We start from the raw sequence: 22005 nt of genomic DNA on the forward strand, positions 1-22005 counted from the left end.
AAGAGAAACTCCGATTCGAGCCGAGATATTGACTTTCCATTCGAGAAAGGTAAAGGGCCAAGAGTTTATAAAGCCTGAGAGTTTCGCTTGGTTGATTGTACAATTGAACTTCTAGGACACAACTAGATATTAAAAATGAGAATCAACGCAGAGGATAAGCATTCCTATCAACATGTCGTTGTCCGCGGTCTGCCATACGACCGGGGCTTATCGCATGGTCAACAAGCCAAAGACAAGGTCCAAGCCAATGTTGAATACTACAAACAACCGGGAAAGCTAGCTGAGCGGTATGTGTTACGAAAATTTCCGCCATGAAGCATAACTGACATTCCGTTATGTAGCGATGTGATGCACATGATCATTAAGAATCTTTATATCCCGAATATCGAAGCACATTATCCCGCTGGCCTGGAAGAAATGAAGGGCATCGCAGACGGAGCTTCCGTTTCTCTGGAAGACATCGTTCTTCTAAACGCGCGATACGACCTTGCCCGACTCAACAGGCCCGCCGAGGACGTGAAAGGTACCTTGAATTCGAACGGACATACACTGTACAGAGAGTATGAGCAGGCAAATGAATGCACAAGCTCATTCTTCCTCAAAGAGACCACTGCATCTGGCGATGTCTTGAACGCTCAAAATTGGGATATGTCCGCACGTCTTTGGCTGACGGACGCCATTATCTACCTTGAGGTCCATCCGGATCCGTCAGAGGGTAAGCCATCGCTCTTTTTGGTGACCGAGGCTGGTCAGCTTGGTCGCTCCGGTATGAACTCTCTTGGCATTGGAGTTACTGCCAATTCTCTCATGTCGACCGAGGATTATTCGCCAGACCAAAAAGCCGACGACAAGGCAGTCATGCCGATTTCTCTTCTCCGCCGCATGGTATTGGAATGCAGTCACATTTCAGAGGCGTTCACTGCCATACAGCAATTTCCGCGCCACGTCTCAAACAACCTCACGCTTGCTACAGCTGAGGGATTTGGCATGTGTTTAGAGATCACGCCAAGCAGAGTCTACAAGGTGTACTGTGATATCGACGATAGCTACTTGATTCATACGAACCACTTCACAGAAAAGTCATTCCTTTCTCGCGATGATGTCTATGACAGATATCCTGGTGGTAGCAGTTGGTTCCGTCGACAGCGCCTAGAACAAGGAGTTCGACCGTACACAAAGGGTCTGTTGACTACTGAGCAGCTTATAAAGGCATTTTCGGACCACTTGAGTTATCCTGAAGCCTTGTGCTGTCATCCAGACAAGGATCTGCTTGACAGAGTGATTGGGGATCTTCCTGGTTATCCATTCAGAGGAACGACTGCCACCGTCACTTGTGTCATTTACAATCTCTCTCAACGCACTATCACGACCTGCAAAGGCCCTCCCTGTCAGGGTCATTTCAAAACATTTAGCCTTGGTGGCCCAAGGAACTCGATCGGTTTTGAACGGAAGAAATATGGAGAAGGAATTGAGCGACCAGAAGTGCCATGAGATTGGTTCCAACCAACTTGGATAGATTAGGCGTTGATGCTGAAACTCTGTTGCGCAAAGAAAATCATTGCATGCCTCTCAATTCAATATATTCATAAGAAATTTCTAATATTTACTCTGTCGCCATCTTTGGTTTGCATCCTAATAAACTGGTCCATGGTATCCTTGGCTTTGACGACATGGGCTCCCCAATGTTCAAGCTCTTTCATATAATCCAAAGCCCAATCCTGGTAAATCTCATCGGTGACCCCAATCCCAGCGAAGAAAATTGGAAGGGGCCAAATAGTCGAGCAAGGCGAAACAAGGCGTTGGGACTTTCTAAATATTCGGGAAATTTGGATCAGCTCATGCGCCGCTGATTGTGTTTGTTCATCTGTTCGCAGATTGCGGCCAATTGTTTGGTTGAGCATGACCGTGGCAGAGAGAGAAAGTGCTTTGACAGTCAGGATAGCAAATATCCCACTATCGAAGTTTTCAAACACAGTGCTAGGTAGTTCTTGGGAAGCAACCACCAATTTGCACTCCTAAAATATCGTAAGAATCATCCTGGTAGAGATATTCTGGGGAAACTTACCGCATGAATACGCCCAAGATCTGCGCGCAGCGCATCTATCTTTGCTTCACGTAACTCTTCAATCAACGGCTCTGCAGCCATTCGCAATTTTGCGCTCTGATCCCAAGCCCTGAATGAGCGTACTTTGCTGAGATACGCGAAGATGGCGTCGAATTTCTCACGGCATCGTTCTTTTCGGAGATCCTCATCATTTTCCTCACTTGGAAGACCATTTCCGAAGCATTCGATGAGATAGGATTGCTGCCGCCGAGCTCCACGTAGTGCCGGAATAGCCCCGAGTTCCATCAGCACGGCCATCAAATCCTTTGGATTTTCTCCAGTATTCGTATCGTCCCTGCCATTAAAAGATATCGTAATTCCATGAAAGCCAACCATATTATGATGCGGGATTCTATGGCCCCAGGCAAAATTTGTCTCCTCCAACGGTCTATGAAGGTCTGTTTCACATCATTGATTCGTGTCTTAAAGGAGTCGAAATCTCCCACGATGAGATCATGCTGACAAAGGAAGAATGTCGTGGAAATGTATTGAGAAAGTCGATCAGAGGGGTTGATGACAAGTAAATTGAGATATACGGGGCCGTCGCTGGTTTCTCTCGATAATAGCTGAATTGAGTCTGACGCAGTCATGTAATGTTTGAGCCTTGAGGGATCGGGGACACTAGCCCCAAGCGGAACAAATAGGCATATGTCCAGCTTAGAATGCCGTGAAAAAGTGGCGAGTCGGGAATTGCTTGCGCCAGGTTGATGAGATAGTGATAACAGCTCCACATTGACCTTTTGGTTGAAAGCCACTCTGGAACACGGTTCATATACTGAGTCCAAGTGGCGATGTCCCAATTTTGACCTGGTAATGTACTCAGTATACCCGACAGGCCATCATCGACGGGTAGAGAACTGAAAATAGGCGAGTAAGGTGGCAGTGACGAGCCAAATGCTATCCAGGAATCAATGGGGCTTGGGTCAGATGCTGACTGTCTCGACACACTAAGAGCTAGATCATTATTGCCCTCTGGAACATCTTCACAAATGGAATTTTTGATCGACCCAGTAGCCACATTTGTTTGAACGGAGCCACCTGAACGGTTGATGTTGGCCGGAGATGTTCTCCTCTCCAAAAAGTCGTAGATGGCGTTTCTGGGAGAACAATCTTCAGCCAGGCCCGGTGATGCTGCTTGATCGACTTGGCTGTCGTCTGGAAACAGGTCATGGCTGGAGGCTGTGTTGATTGATTGCTTCGTATGTCTCGTTTTAGTCGTATTCTTTGGTCTCAAACCTCCGGATGCTGACCAAACTCTGATGTTTTCCTGGAAAGAGGCGATACAGGATAGGCGAAGGCGGGTGCAAGGCTCGCATGGAGAGGAGCGAGAAGTGCACTTGACTTTACGCCGGCGGCAGGTCAGACACCCCGAGACAGACCGTGAGGCTCGGGGTGCTGTTGTCTGTGGCATGTTTGTAGCGAATTGCGGTGCGTCAATGTAGCCAGGATGCAAGGTGGAGAGAAGTTGGGGTTCTCCGCATTTCCGGGTGAAATCGAGTTGACTTCTTAGCCCCCACTCTACTATACAACTGCCGAACTACCGAAGCCATGCCATCTGGGAATAAAAATATTATAAATTACTAATAACTCCTGTGCAAACAAAGAGATGACTATTTTGCTGGAATTTACGACTAGTATGTTGATGTGATGCCCCAGGCAGCTCCAGATCGACCTATATCAACCTCCCTCCTTTGTCTTCATAATCTACACATTTTCTCATCTCCATCTACTTCTCCTCCCTTAACATCTTATACTTTTAATATAATAGCGAGATGAACTTATAATTTTTTATGGATGTAGGGTACATGCTCAAGGAGACGGAGATGTGATAGTTTAGCTAACTACCATGTCAACCAGCTATCATATCTCTGACTTGACCTCTTCGCCCTCCTCTTCATCTTCTGAATATTCTTCCCCTGGAAATGAGAGAACGTAGCTTTGATCGCAACAAGCTGTCTGGATATCATCGATTATCCTTCGAAGGCGGCCTAAAAGCCGCAAGGTTTGTGTTTTTAAATGTGAAGCATCACGTAGCCGATGGTCCAATGAAAACAGCGTCCCAGTTTCTTGTGTCCCGATATTAGCCACCCAAACACGTAAATGGCCTAGCTCGTCGTGCCACAAGATTGGAGACACCTCGTCTTTGTAATTTTCTTGAGCCTGAATTATAATTTCGCTGAGCTGTTCGAGGTTACCAATGACTTCGGCCGAGAGGGCATCAGTCACCTCTTGGGTGATAGGTGGACTGGGGGACCTGGTAGTAGCTGGGTGGGATATTCCAACCCCACTTCGACTAATCCTAGTGTATCCAGTGCTCCGATTCTGTCCTAGCCTAGAGCTGCGCTTAGGCCTTATTCCTTTTATCTGACTTGTAACCTTGGACGGCTGGGGAAACGAGGCAATGCTAATGGTGGAAAGTGTGCAATCTGGTGAAGATGATTTCACACTCTCTGTAAATAACGGAACAAAAGTTCATGGCCAGCAAACCTTGAAATTTCCAGCTTTGCGCTTCTTCGTCATTCGAAAGTTCTTACGATGATCCTACGTATTGTGCAAGTCCATCTAAGATTCCACCATGGTGCACCCTAACCACATAAGTGGCACCATATAACTATTGAAGTGGCTCATATCACTCGATCCATAATACGATCCAGTATACCTAGGTACTATCTGGTACAAACTTCTTCTATATTACTTGGTCATTGATCTCCTATTGAAATCTAAGGGATAGCATTCTTGCCTGATAGATAAGGCGACAAGTATCCACTGCACCAGGGGAATTCACGCTGATCACTTAAACTTCCCCTCTTCACCTCTACTCATATCCCCTCATCACCTCCAAACAATGGCATCAATTATTGAAATAGGCTGTCCCCAAATATATGCCAAACAAGCGAAGAAATGTGCGCCTCCAACAAATGAATTCCTCATGGGCACATGGCATGTGACCCACTCAAGTCTCCCCCTATGGAAGGGCAAACGCAACGTCAACATCACCTACAAGGAGATTGACTCTGCGGGTGAAAAAATCGATGATCTTGTACAATATCAGGCCATTGGCTCTGACAAGATTAAGTCTGTCAATGGAGTGGATACTCCCACACCAGGAAACCCGGGCGCTTGGGACTGGCGAGGCAAAGGCTGGCTGAAGATCGCAAGTTCGCATTGGGAGTGTCTTGGATTTGGACATGTCGATGGGAACAATAGATGGGCTGTCACCTATTTTGCGAAAACACTCTTTACCCCCGCCGGAATGGATTTTTACTCTTGGGACAAGCAAGGGCTCCCCCAGAGCACAGTCGACGAGATCATCCAAGCTCTGAAGGGGCTTGAAGTCAAAGAAATCACCGACCTTGCCGACGCAATGTTTGAGATCCCTCAAAATTAGAAATTGGATGCAGCCAACGACAACTCTAGGAGGGGGCGGGCACAATTTGTTGGAGTCTATATGATACCAAGGACGACCGATACACTCGTCCGACAATGTTGATGAATGCCATTGCTTTTAATGCTTGAAACAGTATAATAATTAGAAGAACCTATCGCTCAAGTCAAGTTAAAAATTAGAATTACTCATATGAAGCAAATTAATGGAATTTCCTACTGGAAGAAGTAGCGGTTGAGGTGGCAGAGCATTGTAGGAATTCTGGGACCCTAACAGGAACACTCTAGACCGTGCCTACAGTGGCAACTACTTCGGACAGAGCTACATCTTAGGAAGTACTAGTATAGCAATAAAAGGTACATTGATTGTCAAGATCTGAATACAAAATCAAAAGAAAAATCCTCCAAACCTGCAAGGATACCAAACATGAAGAGAGAAGAACCCTCGAGGGAAACTCGGGCACATAAGCATTCGCCAAAATCGAGCCGAAGTATGAGATAGATTAGTTGAATCATTCAATACAACATTGGAATAATCAAATTGCCATCCATACACCAGTTGAGATCAAGACAAAAATGATAGCACCAAAGGACGCCCGAGATACTGTCGATTTCTGCAAGCTGAATAGCAGAGAGGGAAGTAGAGGGAGGTAGATGCAGCATTGGTGACTCCTCCCCCGCATCCCCGATTGATGTTGCAGATATATAGCAACTCGAGACATTAGGGGAGACGTGGGAGGAGGTAAAACCAAGGAAGAGAAAAGGGCGAACCAAAACATTAAATGGATGCGAGTCGCCCCCATGTACAGACAGAAAAAGGGATGAAAAGAAAAAAAAAGAAGAAAGGAAGAAACTTGACAGGCAAGAATATGCAAATGCTGATATTGTCGTGTCTCCTGCCATTGGGCAGGGTTCTTTTGAAGGTCATTCTTCGTATGCGTCCCGCGTCACCAAGCGGCGTGAGGGTCGTGATCCGCTCCGAGTGTCTCCGGAGGGAAGGGAACACAAGAGAAAACAAGCCATGGAGATTTGCAAACGGGCGCCCGCGGGTAGAGAAAATCAAGAAGATAGAAGAAGAAAAAAAAAAAAAGTGAAAATGAAGAAAGGAAAAAAATATATAATAAAGAGTCCAGAGTTTACTCGGCAACCGGGGAAAACTGTGGCGAGTGCTGGGCTGCCCCAAAAATAACGTCTAAACTTGGCTAGATCAGCGAAACAGTGGATTTTTCTGGTCTTTTTTTTTGTTTGTCATCTCGTCATCCCTCATCGAATCGTAAGCCGGTAATTTCGCAGAACAGGGCCTCGTGATACAATGTGTGTCGTATTCGTTTCGCGGCAAATCAGGTCGGATGCTGGCAAGAAAATAGGGGGAGCGGAACGGGGTAATGGACTTGGCTTGGGCCATCGTCGAATTCATGTCGCTTGCCAGCATCGGAGGAGGAGAGGTAGGTATGCTAGCGTCTTGTTGTTCTTTGTTTTGTTTTGGATTTTCTTGTTTTGTCGGGGTAGTTGATTTTTTTCCGGGTGGTTATTTGCACGGTCTACTCCACGATGATTTCGACACCGGAGTTGGCTCGGAGTTCGTCACTGCCGCGAGTCTGGTGTCCGTTTTGGCGGCGGAAACCGGTGCCCTTCTCGGGGGTCGGGCCACGAGGTTGGCGAACCGGCATGCGCTCTTGCTGGGCATTGTCAAATCCAACTCCCATTCCGCGGTTGCTACCAATGGCACCTGCGGCCGAGGGCTGGCTGTCCCCCTCCCAAGAGAACATACCGCGCAATCGCCGAGGGCTGGCATTTGGGCCACCAATGCCCGTACCAAGTGACAGACCACCGAGGCTGTTGACCAAAAGATTATCATCCCGCTGCATACCGAGCGAGGAGCCGGATTGGGCGGAGTTGAGGGTGGGGGTGTTGGAGGTCGCGGTCGGGGCTCCCTCGTACTGCATGCGAGTTCCGTTGGACTGCAGAGCGGCCGGGAAGCTGGCAGAGGAAGGGACTGGGGACGGGGTATAGGATCGCAGGTCGGCGAAGGACTTGGCGGCGCGCAGGTTTTGCGTGTTGGCGAAGTTACCGGGCGAGTCCATCACACCCAGGAAGTTGGAGCTCTGACCACCACGAAGAGTGTTAAAACCGCCGGGACCACCACCGCCACCACCATTACCACCTTCGTTACGAGCCTCGCTAAAGTCAATGGTAGCTGCCCGGTTCAGGCCCCGACGAGAGTTGTCGGACTGACCGGCAGGGGGGATCGAGGACAAGGGTGGGCTCAAGTTGGTGCCAGGAGCAACCTTGAAAACCTGGACCTGACGCTGATCCCCACTGCCGCGGGAGGCATGGGCCAGACCCATGTTGTGCGCCAGAGTGTGAACCGTGCGTCGCTGGGTCGGGGTGAGGTTGGGGGGGAAGATGACCGAATCCCGAGCATTATCCTGCTTGAACAGCAGAAGTTCCGAGTAATAAGAAAGCGTTTGGCTGTCGTTCAAATCCACCTCGACTTGGTCTTCACGATCAGGGACCGGGGTTCCACGATAGCCAAGGGGAGTCATGTTGTTCGACTTACCGAGCTTCTGGCCGCGTTGAGAAACTGGCGAGGGGGAAGTAGCAGGAATGTGCGAGGTCAGAGAAGACATGGAGCTCTGGGTTTGCAGAGTATTTCCCATGGGGCGGTGCTGCTCTTCCAACTGACCGCGACGCTCTCGCTTCTCCCGCTCGATCCGTTCACGTTCCTGTAGGGGAAGCATCTTCTTGTACTCCACCCGCAATTTGCGACCTTGCAGCTCGAAGTGGTTCAGCATGTCGATGACGGTTGCCGTCTCCTCCGCGGAGGTGAAGTTGGCGAAGGCAAGGCCACGGAAGACCCCATTATCGAAGTGGTAGTTGAAGGCGTAAGGCAAGGGCAGGTTCAGTTCGGTCATCAACTGAACGAGCTGTTCCTTCTTGACGGCAAACGGGATGTTCTTGATAACAATAGCGGTTGGGATGAGTTCGTCATCGCCTTCGGAGGAGGCGGATGCCTCCGGGCGCATCGCGGTGCTTTGACCGGGGCCGGGGCCCAGGTTAGAAAAGGCACCAGGGACTCCCGGTTGCTGATCCAGCCAAGTCTGATCGGAAAATTCCAAAATTAGCCGGTGAGTCCTAAAAAAAAGGGGAGCGTTGTTACAAGTGTGTGTTTGTGGTGGCAATTCTTTTTTGGTTGGGGGACTTGTCCCCCAAGAAAAAAAAAAGGGAAGGGGGTGGAAGAAAAACCACAACACAACACGCAACACGCCAGTTGGTTCTTTTCTTACCGTCGGCAGAGCAGTTCGACCACGAGCATTCGGCTTTAGACTCGCAGAAGCCGACCGGATACCTCCCAGGGACTGAGCGTTGGCGAAACCATTCGGGTTCCATGTCTGCGAGCCGGACAGGTCGTAGGCATAGGAGGAATTGTTCTGCTGAAGGGACGGGTTCAACCGTTCCAGCCGGGAGGTCTCGTAGCGAGCCATCTGATCCTCGTAGAGGTTGACAGGCATGGGACCGTAGGCGTCAAACTGTCGTGAACTCTGACGATGTAGAGGTTGTTGGTGCCGCTGGGAGCCAGGGGAACGCGCGGCGGGATCGTGATACATATCCGGATGCTGCTGATAACTCATTGTGGATGGATTCCTTGAAGACCCGAGGAATGTGGGTTACCACAACACAGATGCAAAACAGAGGGAGGAGGGAGGAGAGAGAGAGAGAGAGAGAGAGAGAGAGAGAGAGGATCGACACTTGAAGGAGTACGAAGCTACTCGGACATGGGAGATGGTTTGGCGAGAGGGAAAAAGTCGGAGAGAAAGCAAAAACCAAAATCGCTCACGAGGATGCAGAGTCGTGAAGTGCCCGGATCATGGAAAAGGGGGGGTGTGGACTCGGGGGGAAGGGGGGGGTGTGTGGGGGGTGAATGGAAAGGGAAATGAGTAAAAAAAACGGGATATTGCTTTTTATAAAAAGAGAAGAGGCAGACGCCCGTGGAGGAGTCAGTCGAGGCAGGCAAAGGGAGAGCGGGGGAGAAGAGGATTTTGAAGGGGCGAAGTGGGTGATCCACCGCCAAGAGTGGCAGTATACACAGTATACACAGAGGAGTATACACAGTATACTATGTAGTATGTAGTATACTGTATAATGTATACTATAAATATCATGATTATCATATACTTGTATCATCAGCCTCCACCCCTCCACTCACTGTACTCCCTACTAGTATTATTGCCCCTGAGCACTGGCATGTACCACATGGTATATGGATCTATACTAATAGATAGAGCATAGTATCCATACGTGCTCTGTGTCTACAGTATACAGAATATTCAATTTTGGTCTATTAAACCTCATTCTACTGACTCAGTATATACTCCTTATACTCCGTATACTCCGTATCCTCCGTACTCCGTACAGACAACCAAACTCGGACTCATCGGGTTATATACACGACTACGCTTAAATCTGCCAATCCCAGTGCCATTGAGTCAGGTAACTAGTAGTATTACGTACAGCTGCTCAACTGCCGAGTAAACTTCCATCCTACGAGTATTCATGCAGTATGTACTTAAAGCCTGCGTACCCAGTCCATCTCTTCCCAGGTTCCTCTCATAAAATAACATAAAATAGACTAACGTGGATCTCGCACGAGCAGTTTCAAACTTGGACTGACATCGGTGCCTCCCCCCTGCTCTCGGATCACGCCTTGCCTCGTGCTTTGGGTGCTTTGGGTGCTTTACTTGACACGCCCCTGTCCACGCCAATATCCATCCTTGGAGAACAAGAACTAACTTGACCTCCATCTACCTAGGTCCAATGCCCTTCTCATCCCATAAACCCCTATCTCTTCCGCACGAGTACAATGGATACCATACTGGCTCCGTAATAGCCTTGGATCACCGTTCTTCGCCACCCTCCATGGTATTATGTTATTATTATTATCTTCCACCTACTTCCACCCCTCCCAAACGCACTTCTCATTCGACGCCACGGCCAATTCCCATTTCTGCTCCTCTCAGGGGGATCCAACTCGCTTCGCCAATAGCAATAGCAATAGCAATAGTTTGGTCCGACGGGACGGCCCAGCGATTCCATTCCCCGGCACTTTTTTATTTTTTCTTTCTATTTTTTTACTTTTAATTAAAAGATTTTCTTCTCTTTTTTCCTTCTTCTTCTAGCCTCACTCGTTCGCCTCTGCGCATAACACCATAAGTCCACCTCACCCACCAAACGGTCCCACTCCAAGAAATTGAAACCTGCGATTTTCCACCCCCTGGCTCCACGATCCGCGCATCCCCCGTTTCTAGCGCCTGCGCCGAAGCACTTCCGCCCTTCCATAACTCCAGCTAGAATCTCACTAGAGCCTACGAGAAGCCCCCCCCCCCTCGAGTGGAAACGTCAGATCCCGACCGCATTCTTCCTCGGTGGAGTTCCTAGCGAAGCTCCGCGAGGGTCTGCTGGGCTGCTATTCTCCTCCTTCGCCAATAAGCGTCTTCCAATCCCATCCCAATGTTCAGGTTTGGCACACGCCGGCTTTAAACTAGTACCATGAGGATGGGGAAAGCTTCCGGAGCTACCTGCTTTTCTTCCGAACGTCCCCTCCCCCCTCTTTTTTTTTGGTCGACGAAGTACGGAGTACTCATACGAGTATGTAGAGTGCTCAGGAGGGGCTGTGGCTATGCTGGATGGATACAAGTAGGGTAGGAACTGAGACTGGTGTGAAGGTTTTGGATCGCTTGAATCCTTTGACCCAGCGCTTTCTTCTTCAGCTGACTCGAGGGCCTGGTCTGTTCGGGATATGCTTGTTCACAGACCCCCTTTTTCAGACGGTCGATCTTCGTGACTTACTTCCCCGGCACTGCACGCCAACTCTGTTTGCCAACTCTGTTCTCCGTTCTCCGTCTCCGTCTGGAGACGCCGTGCAGTGTCCGGCGAGTGGGGTGTCGTGGTGGGTTGACCGAACCCAAGACCCAAGTCGATGGGTCCCTTGATTCCGAAAAAACTGCGACAGGACTAAATAATAGCCTCACGGTCTAGCGACTAGGGGCAAGCCATTGGCGCCTCGGGAGTCGTTCCGGGACTCCCGGCTGATACCGATGCCGATTCCAATCTTGCGGATGTTGGTGCCTGGCAGATTCCACTGGTGGTGTCACGATTACGAAGTTTGGAGTTCGAAGGATGGACTAGGACGAAGATGGGTAACTGGGAAAAGGGGGTGAGATAAGGCGTGGACTAACTCGAACGGTTGCACCTCAGGGTCGATCACCGTAAGACCTATGAGGTCTTCCTCCGTATGAGTACTCCGTACTTGGTTTGTGGACGGTTCGCTATGAGACAGGTCACCACATGGTCCGGATAACCTGACCAAAGCTTGGAGCTATTTGCGAAGTCGCGCATAAGCGCCATGCTACGCCCACTACAAAAGCTTGGGATGCCCCGGATGCCCCGGGCTCTTGAGCGTGGTGACTCGCGAGTCTCAGTTTGCTCTGTACTCGTGGGTTCTAATGGTAGCTACCCCGTTGGGGTGCGTAGGAAATAACTAGTCATCGGAAGTCAGAACAGGTACAAAACGGAAATAACAAGTGTCTATATCTGCCACCTGCGCCGCACTATAGGTATACTATTTGGACACTATGACCTCACTACTATTACGCAGCGCACTTGCAGTTCAAAACAAACCGGATTGATTATTATACCCGGTTCATCTGATGACAGTAAACATCGCAACTCTGGCTTCATCGACGGTGGTGGGGTGATTGTTTCTGGTGCCGTCTCTAGACGAGATGATGTACTGAACTACTACGTAGTCTTGTTCTTGACTGTTATTTTTCGAGAGCAGAAAGGAGAACGACATGTGCACGGACATGCTCCAATTGGTTCACGCTTACTTGTACCCTCGACGAGTAATAAAAAAAATGAGATGACAGCCCCGTGTTTGCAGTATCATCTTACTCGTAGTCAGACACTAGACCACGGGGGCAATGTTATGTATGTATGGCTCTGGGCTTCAGATCCTTGACACTTAACAGGGTACAGAGTATAGAGTACAGAGTCCTCGTCCTCGTATGTACTCCGTACTGCGTCGGTTAATGGGGTTTCAGGTTAAGAGCTTGCTATCACTATCTCCAGCAATGCAAAGGGGTCCGCGTCTGCGAGTTCCCAAGTCCAATGTATCACTAGTTAACGAGCAGGCAGAGACATGTCGGCAGTATCCCATCGAATGATTCCAAAGGACACCTCGCATCTTGCACTCGTAGGTGTTTCATAGTTAAGCTTCTTTCTACATTGCCCGCATCCGGTGAGAATCGCGGGGTTGCATTCGAGACCGATCGACCTCGTCCCTGGAACTTGAAACGGTCGTTCCAGAGGAATGCGAATCGCTGACGAATGTCGGCCCCACAGGCGATCAGCGATGTCTTTTTGCAGAAAAATAGGGTCAATTCGAGGGTATTATTCGGGCCTAAATTTGAACAATTTCAAGAACAAACGGCCATTCTCTCGGAGGCCGATGCATGATGATGATGCACTGGAAGATGTCGTAAGGCACACGACGCCTGCAGGAGGTGTACCACTGGTGGACGGCGTGCGGCGTCGCGGCGTCGCGGCTGGCTGCGTGGCTTACGGTGGGGCCCGGTGCAAAGTAGTAAGACGCAGACGACTTTAAAATACTCGTAGTTCATAAGGGGAGCGCACGCCTGGTTGCTCCTCATCGCTGCGAGAGACGTGATGATGCGACGGTCCAAGAGTTTGCGTGTCTCGGTCGCTATAGGGCTTATTTTGACCCTTGTGCTGGTCAATCGCCATGTCGCTTCGCTCAAGCCGGCGCAGGCCGGAGATTCCCATTTCAAATCCGAATTTGTGATTGAGGACGGTGAAGGTCACATTGAGCTGGTCTCAGTGGACCGATACCCTCGCGCTATTATTGACTCTGCACGCGCTGCATCCTCGCATGTGCCGATTCCACCGCCAGCCTCGATCTCGCAAACGATAGCGAAGCCTACTCCTTCGCCGACGGTGCAAGCCTGGCTGGAGCCGACCAGGCCGGCTCCTCCAACCCGGTTTGCGCCCAAGCAGATTCCCGTTAATGTGCCTGGTGAGCTCTTTCTGGATGATGACGACGATTCGTACCTGGACGACGACTATAGAGAGGGGGAGGCGCAGTTGGGCCAGCGACACAAGAATAGCAAACCGACTTCCTCCTCCCCTCCGAAACCGAAACCAACGCCGAAACCCGATCGCATTGTCGTGCTAGGACGGATGTCATATGAAGATGCGACGTGGCTGGAAGACGAACTGCCGGAGTGAGTCAAGAGTGAGGAGGGAAAGAGTCAACCCACATCGAAGAGATCACATCCAACTAACCAGAACTTGAACAACCACGCAGATGGCAACACGCAGTCTATGTCGTCGACGACCCTGATGCCGAACTTACCGTCCAAGAAAATAAAGGCAAAGAAAGCAATGTCTATCTCCAATATATCGCAGATAATTACCCTAACTTCCCGGATTATAATGTCTTCCTACATGCCCACCGTTGGGGCTACCACGTTGAGTTCCCTGAGCAAGACAACGCCTTGGCTGTTCAAAGACTTCAGCTCGACCATGTCAAAAAGAAAGGATATGTCAATATGCGCTGTCAGTGGGGACCAGGATGCCCAGAAGAAGTCCAGCCGTTTCGACAGCTGGCTGGACGGACGACGGAGGTCGCCTTTGCTGGTGCTTGGATGCGTATTTTCAACAATACCAATGTACCGGAGGTGGTCGCCGTACCTTGCTGTGCTCAGTTCGCTGTGACGCGGGAGCAGATTCTTGCACGACCGCTCCATGAATACTTAGCCTTCCATCGCTGGCTGATGGAGACAGAGCTGGACGATGAGACGAGCGGTCGTATATTTGAATACCTGTGGCATATTATCTTTGGACAAGAAAACATCCTGTGAGTTTACTTCTTTGTGCATTTTGCTGCTGTGATTCGAATGAGTCTTGAAGCTAACCAGTGGCCTTCTAGCTGTCCTGCCAAGGAACAATGTTACATGGATACCTATAATATTGAGTGGGATCCTTCATTTGACCCAATTGATGAGACATCCTGGGTCGATGATTCCTTCTGGGATAACTTTGATATAGAAAATCCCGATACTTACGAGAATGGTCAGCTCTATGACCAAGATACCTTCGACGTCGATGCAATGGACCAGGACAATATGGACAGTGGGAGCAAGGGTCAAAATAACGATAAACCTTCCGAGCAAGACACTTCCTACGTCGATACCATGGACCCGGACAATTTATACAGCGATAGTCCGGTTCAAAAAAACATACCGGTGGATGATACGATGTGATATGAGTACAGATGATAAATATAAGAGGAACTGGGGCATGTAAAGCAAAATTTTGTATAGATATCGGCTCGGCACCCGGAGTGCCAGAGATGACTGAAAGATACCCATATGGCTTTGTTCAAATGAATTTTGTGTTTCTTGAACGTGACTTGTTTGTATCTATTTTTTGGTTCCTTTTCCGATAAACGCTTCATAGACAGCACGGTCTATTCATTTCTAACTTTCCTACTATATAAGTCTAGCAGTAACTCAAAAGTTACTAGTGGTGCTAGTGTTGATATATCGAGCGAAAGTTGAACGTTGTCTCACACGGAACCCCGAGATGGAACAGACAGGAAGATATTACGGTTAGTACGGTGGGTGATCTAAATCAATTCTCAGTTGCAACAGGATATCAATTTGTATGTACTATAGACAGGCCATTATCGGAGTACTATCATCTGCATTATTTAAAGAAAGTCGTCACCACGATCATGACTGCGCATCATCATTATCGTATCCTCATATATACCACTAACATCCTCCTGGACTACGTCCCTCGACACTGCAGGTCGAGTTTAAAGCCAAGCCAAGGGAATCAGACCAGCGAGAGCAACCATAGATATAGCGCCAGGGGCATTCATGCCTGCAGCAGCATTGGTTGGAGTGGCAGAAGCCGAGTCTTGAGTTGGGTCACTGCTGCCGCTGCTCGTATCAGGGCTGGTTGCACTTGCACCTGCACTTCCACTGCCGCTGTCGTCACTGGTACTGATGCCGGATCCAGTACTACCACTGGTAGAGGAAGCACCGGTGGTGGTGGCAGCAGCTCCCAATCCAGTTGTAGTGGTCGAACCAGTACTGGTGGTCGCAGAAGCGTTGTAGGTGGTTGTGCTGAAGTTGCACGAGCGGATGATCTCGAGAGCCTCTGGAGAGATATTAGCATGGTTGTTATCTCTACTGCGGATGAACTAGAGCGTACCATTATCATCGTCATCGTCATCGTCGTCGTTGTCGTCGTCAGTATCGTAGTCACGATCATACTTGTCAATACAAGCTGCGCAGAGAGGGACTTGAGTCTTTGCAGCATCCCAATCACAAATGCACTGGATCTCAGCCGAGTCGTCATTATCATGCTGATGGTCACAGCGCTGAGCGGTGTTCACCACCGATCCACAGGCTTCCCAACACCGGTTGGGAACATCATCGTGGTCGAGCTTAGATGCGATAGCGACATTGCCGGCGAGCAGAAGGCCACTGAGAGCGAGGAGTTGCTGAGTACGCATGTTGTTGGTTGTTTTCGAAACTTGGAGTTTGAATTGATGGAAGTGATAGAATCTTGTTTGTTTTTCAATTGCTGTATTGCTCGTTGTGATTATCCTTTCCTATGGACAACAGGGGATATTTATACTAGTATTCTTCTCAATTGCGAGGGTCTGTTTCTATAATTGAAATTCGAATTGAACCCTGCCAATCTATCATCATGCCGAGAGATTCTAAGCCTTGCATAGGCAAAATTATCCTAGTTATCGGCCTCTTCCGTCAAGTTGCCTGTATCTGAGGAGGTGGGCGAGACTGCTAAGCCCCCCGCGGGATACAAATTTTCTTTCTTTGCTGCCATGAAGCATGCAAGTGAAGCTATTAGCAGGGCCCCTCTGTTGATCATCAGGGCAAGCCACCAATGTCACTGCTGCAAAAGCAGCTGCCTGCTCCATTATTGAGAATGCCAAGAAACGGGCAGCAATGGCACTCTGATAATCTGGGCAATCGTGAGGTCTTGTGAATGGAGTTCTCCTAGTATTTTTTCTTTGCGTCCGATATCCATCCACAAAAGGATTCACAGCTCCAATCAAGGTCCCAAGCTATGGACGATATGATGCTGTTCTACATAGATTTTTCACTATTCAAAATATCTTTTTCTAGATCGGACTGCAGGATATTTACCCTCTGCCAAGCATCAAGGGACTGCTAAGCCACCCCCAGTGGGGCCGCTCGCACGCTTGGCAATTGCATATCTGCGCTTCCACCGCTCGTTTAGCTCTCCCCATGTTGCGATGGATCCGAGAGGACGTGGGGAAGATCTTGGAAATTGGGATCTGCGACATCGAAGGCTTCAGAATAATGAAGTTTGGCCCTAAACCAGCCAAGGGTGGTGGTATGCATCCTTCTAATGTAGCCCGAACCAATCCACTCCACCGATGCCGCTCGATATATAAATAGCAAATGCATCGAACGATCTTTAGGCTACCGCATTCTCAAACCCTTCCAAGATTCGCAGACCATCAGTACTAAGTGCGTTGGAGGTACGATACTAGGTAATAGTACTCCGTGGGGCATGGACAGTTGCTGCGATAATGGGCCCTTCCAAGGTTGATGATAATTTAACCTTGGGACAAACACACCATTGGCAATCGGCCTGAGATAGGATTATAATTTCCTCGTGGATCCCTTAATAGTAAGATGCATGCGATGTTTTCTTTTGACTAGTATGTAGTAGTATGTAGTAGTTTGTATGTGGTGGTGATGAATTGACGTAGTGGTAGCCCTTAGTAAGACCCCCGCAACGACAACTGCCCAAGTTAACTAATTATAGATCTCGTCAATTTACACATTCTATCCACTTCCACTTCCACTTCTTCAAGTTCATCATGGCTCGAGCTGCGAGCAAAATGTGGGAAAGCTACTGCCTACGCCCTAGCCTCCACTCCTCATCAACAGCGATCCCGGTCTTCCTCTATGGCACAGCCTGGAAGAAAGATCAAACAGCCGAGCTGGTCAACACTGCCATCACCGCCGGCTTCCGAGCGATTGATACAGCAGCCCAGCCACGGCACTATCAAGAAGATCTCGTTGGTGATGGCATTCGCAAGGCCATTGTGGATGGTGTTGTTCGCCGAGAGGACCTTTACGTATGTTCAGAGTAACGCTGAAGAATATGCCATCGAGACTAAGACGTCGACATCCAGCTGCAAACCAAATTCAGTCCGATCGGGGCACAGGATCCAGACAATATGCCCTATGATCCCAACTTGTCGGTAACAGAGCAAGTACATGCTTCAATCAAGTCATCGTTGCACAACTTTCGTCCTGCAGCAGACCCCAACAGTGTGGCCGAGGCCTACATCGATACCTTGGTCATTCACTCCCCACTTCGAAGGTTTGAGATGACCCTGGAAGCGTGGCAGGCCCTCGAGACCTATGTACCCCATCGCATCCGCAACCTGGGTATCTCGAATTGCTCTTTGCCCCTTCTTGCCGCACTGGACTCTTCGCCCGCAACGAAGGTGAAGCCTGCTGTGGTGCAAAATCGATTCTACGAAGACACGGAATTTGATGTCCCGCTGCGACAATTCTGCCGAGAGAAGGATATTATTTATCAGAGTTTCTGGACACTGACTGCCAATCCGGATCTAGTACAATCCCGACCTGTGCAGCAGCTAGCCACACAAGTGAAAATCAGTCCTGCCGCTGCCTTGTATGCTCTTGTTATGAGCCTGGGTAACACGACAGTGTTGAATGGTACTAAGAATGAAGCACGTATGAAGGAAGATCTGGCTGCCCCGCAGGAGGTGCAGAAGTTTACGCAGGCAAACTCTGCTGCATGGGAGGAGTTGTTGAAGGAGTTCCAGGGATTGGTTGGGGATTCTACATGATTGAGATGAATATATGATGAGAATGAGAAATCAATAATGTCAGGTCAACTGTATGCCACTGGGATCGTTAGTAGACCCTTGAGAGAGAGGAAGAGGGATATAAAGTACCAGTACCTAGCGACACACACAATAATATATGCATCTTGAAGTATCGGTACCTCCACCCACTCTGTCACATGCTGACTCATCCCCGCTCGATGACCTCAAGTCGCCAAGCGAGCGCAGCGCAAGATTTCGTGCTCCAACGCTCCCTCGCTCGTCCTCAGTTGCGGTGTGATAGTATTCACATCACCTGCTACTTTCTTCTTCCGGGGCCATATATATCTCGGTCCTTTGTCCGGCAATCCTGAATGTCCGGTTTCTTTCAGCACTTGCTGATCATCGTCAAAGCCTCTGTTCGAATCCGTTGCAGCCAGCCTCCGACCCGGGAGACCTTCGATCGTTGACTTTCGACCTTCACATCCATTGGAGCCGGTTTTCGCATCTCCGTGACTCATTGGACGCTTTCTTGTACGGCGTCGGTGCTCTCGTGAGAGTCGGCCAGTTTTTTACCCGATTCCCGCTCTCCACCCAGACTTTTTACGTGACCCAACACGCCCGACACAAGATCGAGGCGCCGCAACTCTCTGTCGAAAGAGGTGTCATCTCCAGATCCGCAATTTCCGACAATATCCTATTCGCATCGCTCTGCGCCCTTTGCGCCCGTCGCGCCCGCCCAGACTCAATCGCCTTCAATCCCGCCACTCGCGTTCGGATACCCTCCACCGCTGTCCGATATCCTCTCGATCTACAATGAGCTCTCCAGGCATGACTCGCAAGCGACCTGCCCCAGGAACAGCTCCGGCCTCGCACCCGCAGATGGGTGGCGCCGTCCCAAACTACGCGAACCCAGGCTCTCAGCTCTCCAACGACCAGTTCTTGCAATGGGGCCAAAATCCTGCCGCGAATGCGATCAACACTGCCGCTCTCAATGAGGCGGCTTCGACCTACAACCAACAGGCATACCAAGCAAACCAAGACATCTCTGCCGCCGCATCAAATCAGCTTGCCCGCCGTCAGCAGACAAGCCAGCAGTTGGTCAGTCGAAACCGCGGATATGAACAAGCGCCCACGGTATACCCAGATCACAACGCCACGGTCGGTCCACCAGGTGAATCAGGCGCCTGGGGAGAATCATTGGAGGAACTTTATGAACGTGCCCAGGTTGCGAAGAGAGAATCACAGGCCAAGAGGAAACAAATTCCACCTTTTGTGCAGAAGCTCAGCAGGTATGTTTAGAAATTCCCCCCCCCCCACGGAAGAAAGAAGAGAAATATAAGACTAACGCAACCTACAGCTTTCTGGACGAGTCAAAAAATACAGAGTTAATTCGGTGGTCGGATGATGGAAACTCTTTCATTGTACTCGACGAAGACGAGTTCGCGAGGACCTTGATTCCGGAGCTCTTTAAGCATAACAATTATGCGTCGTTCGTTCGACAGCTTAATATGTACGGGTTTCACAAGAAAGTTGGGCTGTCGGACAACTCAATGCGAGCGAGCGAGCGGAAGAACAAAAGCCCCAGCGAATACGCCAATCCCTACTTCAAACGCGGCCACCCGGATCTACTCTGGCTGATCTCTAAACCGAAGAATGCAGCTGGCCATGCAAGCAAACCAAGCAAAGGTGGCGCGCGTGTGAAGACCGAGGATGCTGACGAGAACGACATGGACGATTTCGTCGAAGAGGGAGCGGCTATATCTCGCGACGAACGTGGGCGGCCCAACCAACTTTCTCTCCGCACGGACAGTTCTATGCCCCAAGACCAATTATCTGGAGTGTACCGAGAGCTGCAAGCAATACGTCAACAGCAATCAATAATATCGGGCACTATCAGTCGGCTTCGGAAGGAGCATGAACAGCTGTACTCCCAAGCGGCCAATTTCCAAGAGCAACATACTCGCCACGAAAACTCGATTAACGCGATCCTCACCTTCCTCGCGACAGTTTATAACCGCAGTCTGCAAGGAGGGGATGGAACGCAGAACATTGCTAATTCATTTGCTGGTGCTATCTCCGGGGACCAAGGGAACATTGTGGATGTGGATGACTTCTCCTTCAATCCTTTGGCCTCCATGGCCAGCCCGACCGGTCAACGGGCAATGAAAAAGCAGCCCCTGCTTCTCAAAGCTCCTCCTACCACAGACGGCCAAAACCGGGCGACTACATTGTCACCTGCATCTGCTGGTCAGTATGAAACCCGATCCCGGGGCCATGCGCGCCAACCCAGTGCTACCCACCATGGCCATGTGGAAGAAGTTCTCGACAATAGCCCGCGGCAAGACAGAGCTAGTATCCCTTCGCAGAATCAGGCGGACGATCATGATACCCAGAGGGACATCATGTCCGTGATTCAGAACTCCAACGCGCGAAATGGGATTCCAACAAACTTCTCCGAGTTCCCCAATGTTCTATCTTCTCTTGAAACATCAGGCGGTAACATCCCCCTTACGCAGAACCAGCGTGAAGATATGTTGCGCCTGATGGGCAATGAGATTAACACTGCGAACCCGACTGGCTCCAACTCACACAACAACGCTCTCACAACCCCGAACCCGCCCCCGATGCCACCAAACTACTCCGGTCGCCTCGCCAGTACCCGGCAAGAGATCGACAACCTTGTGAAGATGCAAGCGGAGCAAGACCGTTCCGTCCAAAACCTCACCAACCTGCTCCAGCCATTAAGTCCGAATGGCACCATCCCTGGTCTAAGCGAAGGGGATGGTAGTGTACCGCCTCCACCGCTTGACCTCGACCAAATATTCAACAATGACTATTTCACCGACATTGGCGACGGAGATCACGACAAGAGTCTCAACCTGGGAGACAACGCAGCTCATGAATCAGGAATCGGCGCCAACACACATGATCATCTGGGCAATGTTCAGCCCGATGATGGTGATACCAATGATCTATTCGATTTCGATCACCTTCCTAGTGAAGGCGATCTCTTCGATGGAACTCACCAAGGGCAATCGGGCTACAACTACGGCTTTGATGGTAGCCATGAGTATGGTGGTGATACCGTGGCCGATCACAAACTGGACTCGGGTCGTGTCATTGAACAGTTGACCGATAGTGAAGCTACGAGTCCTGCGGCGGCGGATGAACAGGCAGGCGATGCTGTGAATGATGGAGGCAGTGCCAAACGACGCAGGAGGGCATAGTCAGAGTCATGGACAGAGACACAGATAGAGACAGGCCAGTCTTATCATTGCTGGAAGGAAGAAAAGCGAGTCAGGAGATATATCCCCGGCGAATCACGGCGTTTCCTACGGTTATTTCTGTTTATAGGTGGATGTACTTACTTTGGGCGCACCAGGTTGGATTTGTAACAATCAGCCATGATCCAATCCCTGACGAAATGAATCTAGATTGGGCGATTTGCCCTATGCAATTTACTAGTACTCTATGCATACCAGTAATACTCCGTACATTAATAGCAATACTCCTACTCGTACTTACTAACTACTAGTAGCACTGACTGACAGCCAAGACTTCACGCCCC

At 49.7% G+C, this 22005-nt stretch overlaps 9 protein-coding genes across 9 annotated transcripts; 5 read left to right on the plus strand and 4 right to left on the minus strand.

Moving 5' to 3' along the window:
• Positions 1 to 135: 135 nt before the first annotated feature.
• Positions 136 to 1491, plus strand: N7509_006383 (peptidase C45 acyl-coenzyme A:6-aminopenicillanic acid acyl-transferase; the record flags this gene model as incomplete). Its single annotated transcript, XM_056631020.1, has 2 exons — positions 136 to 287; positions 342 to 1491. 2 exons carry the CDS (start codon positions 136 to 138, stop codon positions 1489 to 1491), a joined length of 1302 nt encoding a protein of 433 aa, XP_056490322.1.
• Positions 1492 to 1517: 26 nt separating this feature from the next.
• Positions 1518 to 2440, minus strand: N7509_006384 (uncharacterized protein; the record flags this gene model as incomplete). The annotated part of the gene is made up of 3 exons (XM_056631021.1): positions 1518 to 1538; positions 1608 to 2015; positions 2066 to 2440. 3 exons carry the CDS (start codon positions 2438 to 2440, stop codon positions 1518 to 1520), a joined length of 804 nt encoding a protein of 267 aa, XP_056490323.1.
• A 250-nt stretch (positions 2441 to 2690) lies between these two features.
• N7509_006385 (Zn(II)2Cys6 transcription factor domain-containing protein) lies at positions 2691 to 3515 on the minus strand (the record flags this gene model as incomplete). The annotated part of the gene is made up of 1 exon (XM_056631022.1): positions 2691 to 3515. One exon carries the CDS (start codon positions 3513 to 3515, stop codon positions 2691 to 2693), a length of 825 nt encoding a protein of 274 aa, XP_056490324.1.
• A 1434-nt stretch (positions 3516 to 4949) lies between these two features.
• N7509_006386 (uncharacterized protein) lies at positions 4950 to 5492 on the plus strand (the record flags this gene model as incomplete). Its single annotated transcript, XM_056631023.1, has 1 exon — positions 4950 to 5492. The coding sequence occupies one exon, from the start codon at positions 4950 to 4952 to the stop codon at positions 5490 to 5492; it is 543 nt and encodes a 180-aa protein (XP_056490325.1).
• A 1537-nt stretch (positions 5493 to 7029) lies between these two features.
• N7509_006387 (uncharacterized protein) lies at positions 7030 to 9120 on the minus strand (the record flags this gene model as incomplete). Its single annotated transcript, XM_056631024.1, has 2 exons — positions 7030 to 8589; positions 8776 to 9120. The coding sequence occupies 2 exons, from the start codon at positions 9118 to 9120 to the stop codon at positions 7030 to 7032; spliced, it is 1905 nt and encodes a 634-aa protein (XP_056490326.1).
• Positions 9121 to 13216: 4096 nt separating this feature from the next.
• N7509_006388 (DUF3431 domain-containing protein) lies at positions 13217 to 14829 on the plus strand (the record flags this gene model as incomplete). Its single annotated transcript, XM_056631025.1, has 3 exons — positions 13217 to 13788; positions 13872 to 14423; positions 14496 to 14829. The coding sequence occupies 3 exons, from the start codon at positions 13217 to 13219 to the stop codon at positions 14827 to 14829; spliced, it is 1458 nt and encodes a 485-aa protein (XP_056490327.1).
• A 557-nt stretch (positions 14830 to 15386) lies between these two features.
• Positions 15387 to 16091, minus strand: N7509_006389 (putative GPI anchored protein; the record flags this gene model as incomplete). The annotated part of the gene is made up of 2 exons (XM_056631026.1): positions 15387 to 15733; positions 15788 to 16091. 2 exons carry the CDS (start codon positions 16089 to 16091, stop codon positions 15387 to 15389), a joined length of 651 nt encoding a protein of 216 aa, XP_056490328.1.
• Positions 16092 to 17453: 1362 nt separating this feature from the next.
• Positions 17454 to 18458, plus strand: N7509_006390 (putative aldo-keto reductase (AKR); the record flags this gene model as incomplete). Its single annotated transcript, XM_056631027.1, has 2 exons — positions 17454 to 17714; positions 17772 to 18458. The coding sequence occupies 2 exons, from the start codon at positions 17454 to 17456 to the stop codon at positions 18456 to 18458; spliced, it is 948 nt and encodes a 315-aa protein (XP_056490329.1).
• A 792-nt stretch (positions 18459 to 19250) lies between these two features.
• N7509_006391 (uncharacterized protein) lies at positions 19251 to 21664 on the plus strand (the record flags this gene model as incomplete). The annotated part of the gene is made up of 2 exons (XM_056631028.1): positions 19251 to 19726; positions 19795 to 21664. The coding sequence occupies 2 exons, from the start codon at positions 19251 to 19253 to the stop codon at positions 21662 to 21664; spliced, it is 2346 nt and encodes a 781-aa protein (XP_056490330.1).
• Between the last annotated feature and the right edge of the window lie 341 nt (positions 21665 to 22005).

The sequence above is a fragment of the Penicillium cosmopolitanum genome, assembly GCF_028827165.1.
Source record: "Penicillium cosmopolitanum strain IBT 29677 chromosome Unknown utg000006l:49.0-5199605.0:1.0-5204138.0, whole genome shotgun sequence".
Taxonomy (NCBI): Eukaryota; Fungi; Ascomycota; class Eurotiomycetes; order Eurotiales; family Aspergillaceae; genus Penicillium; species Penicillium cosmopolitanum.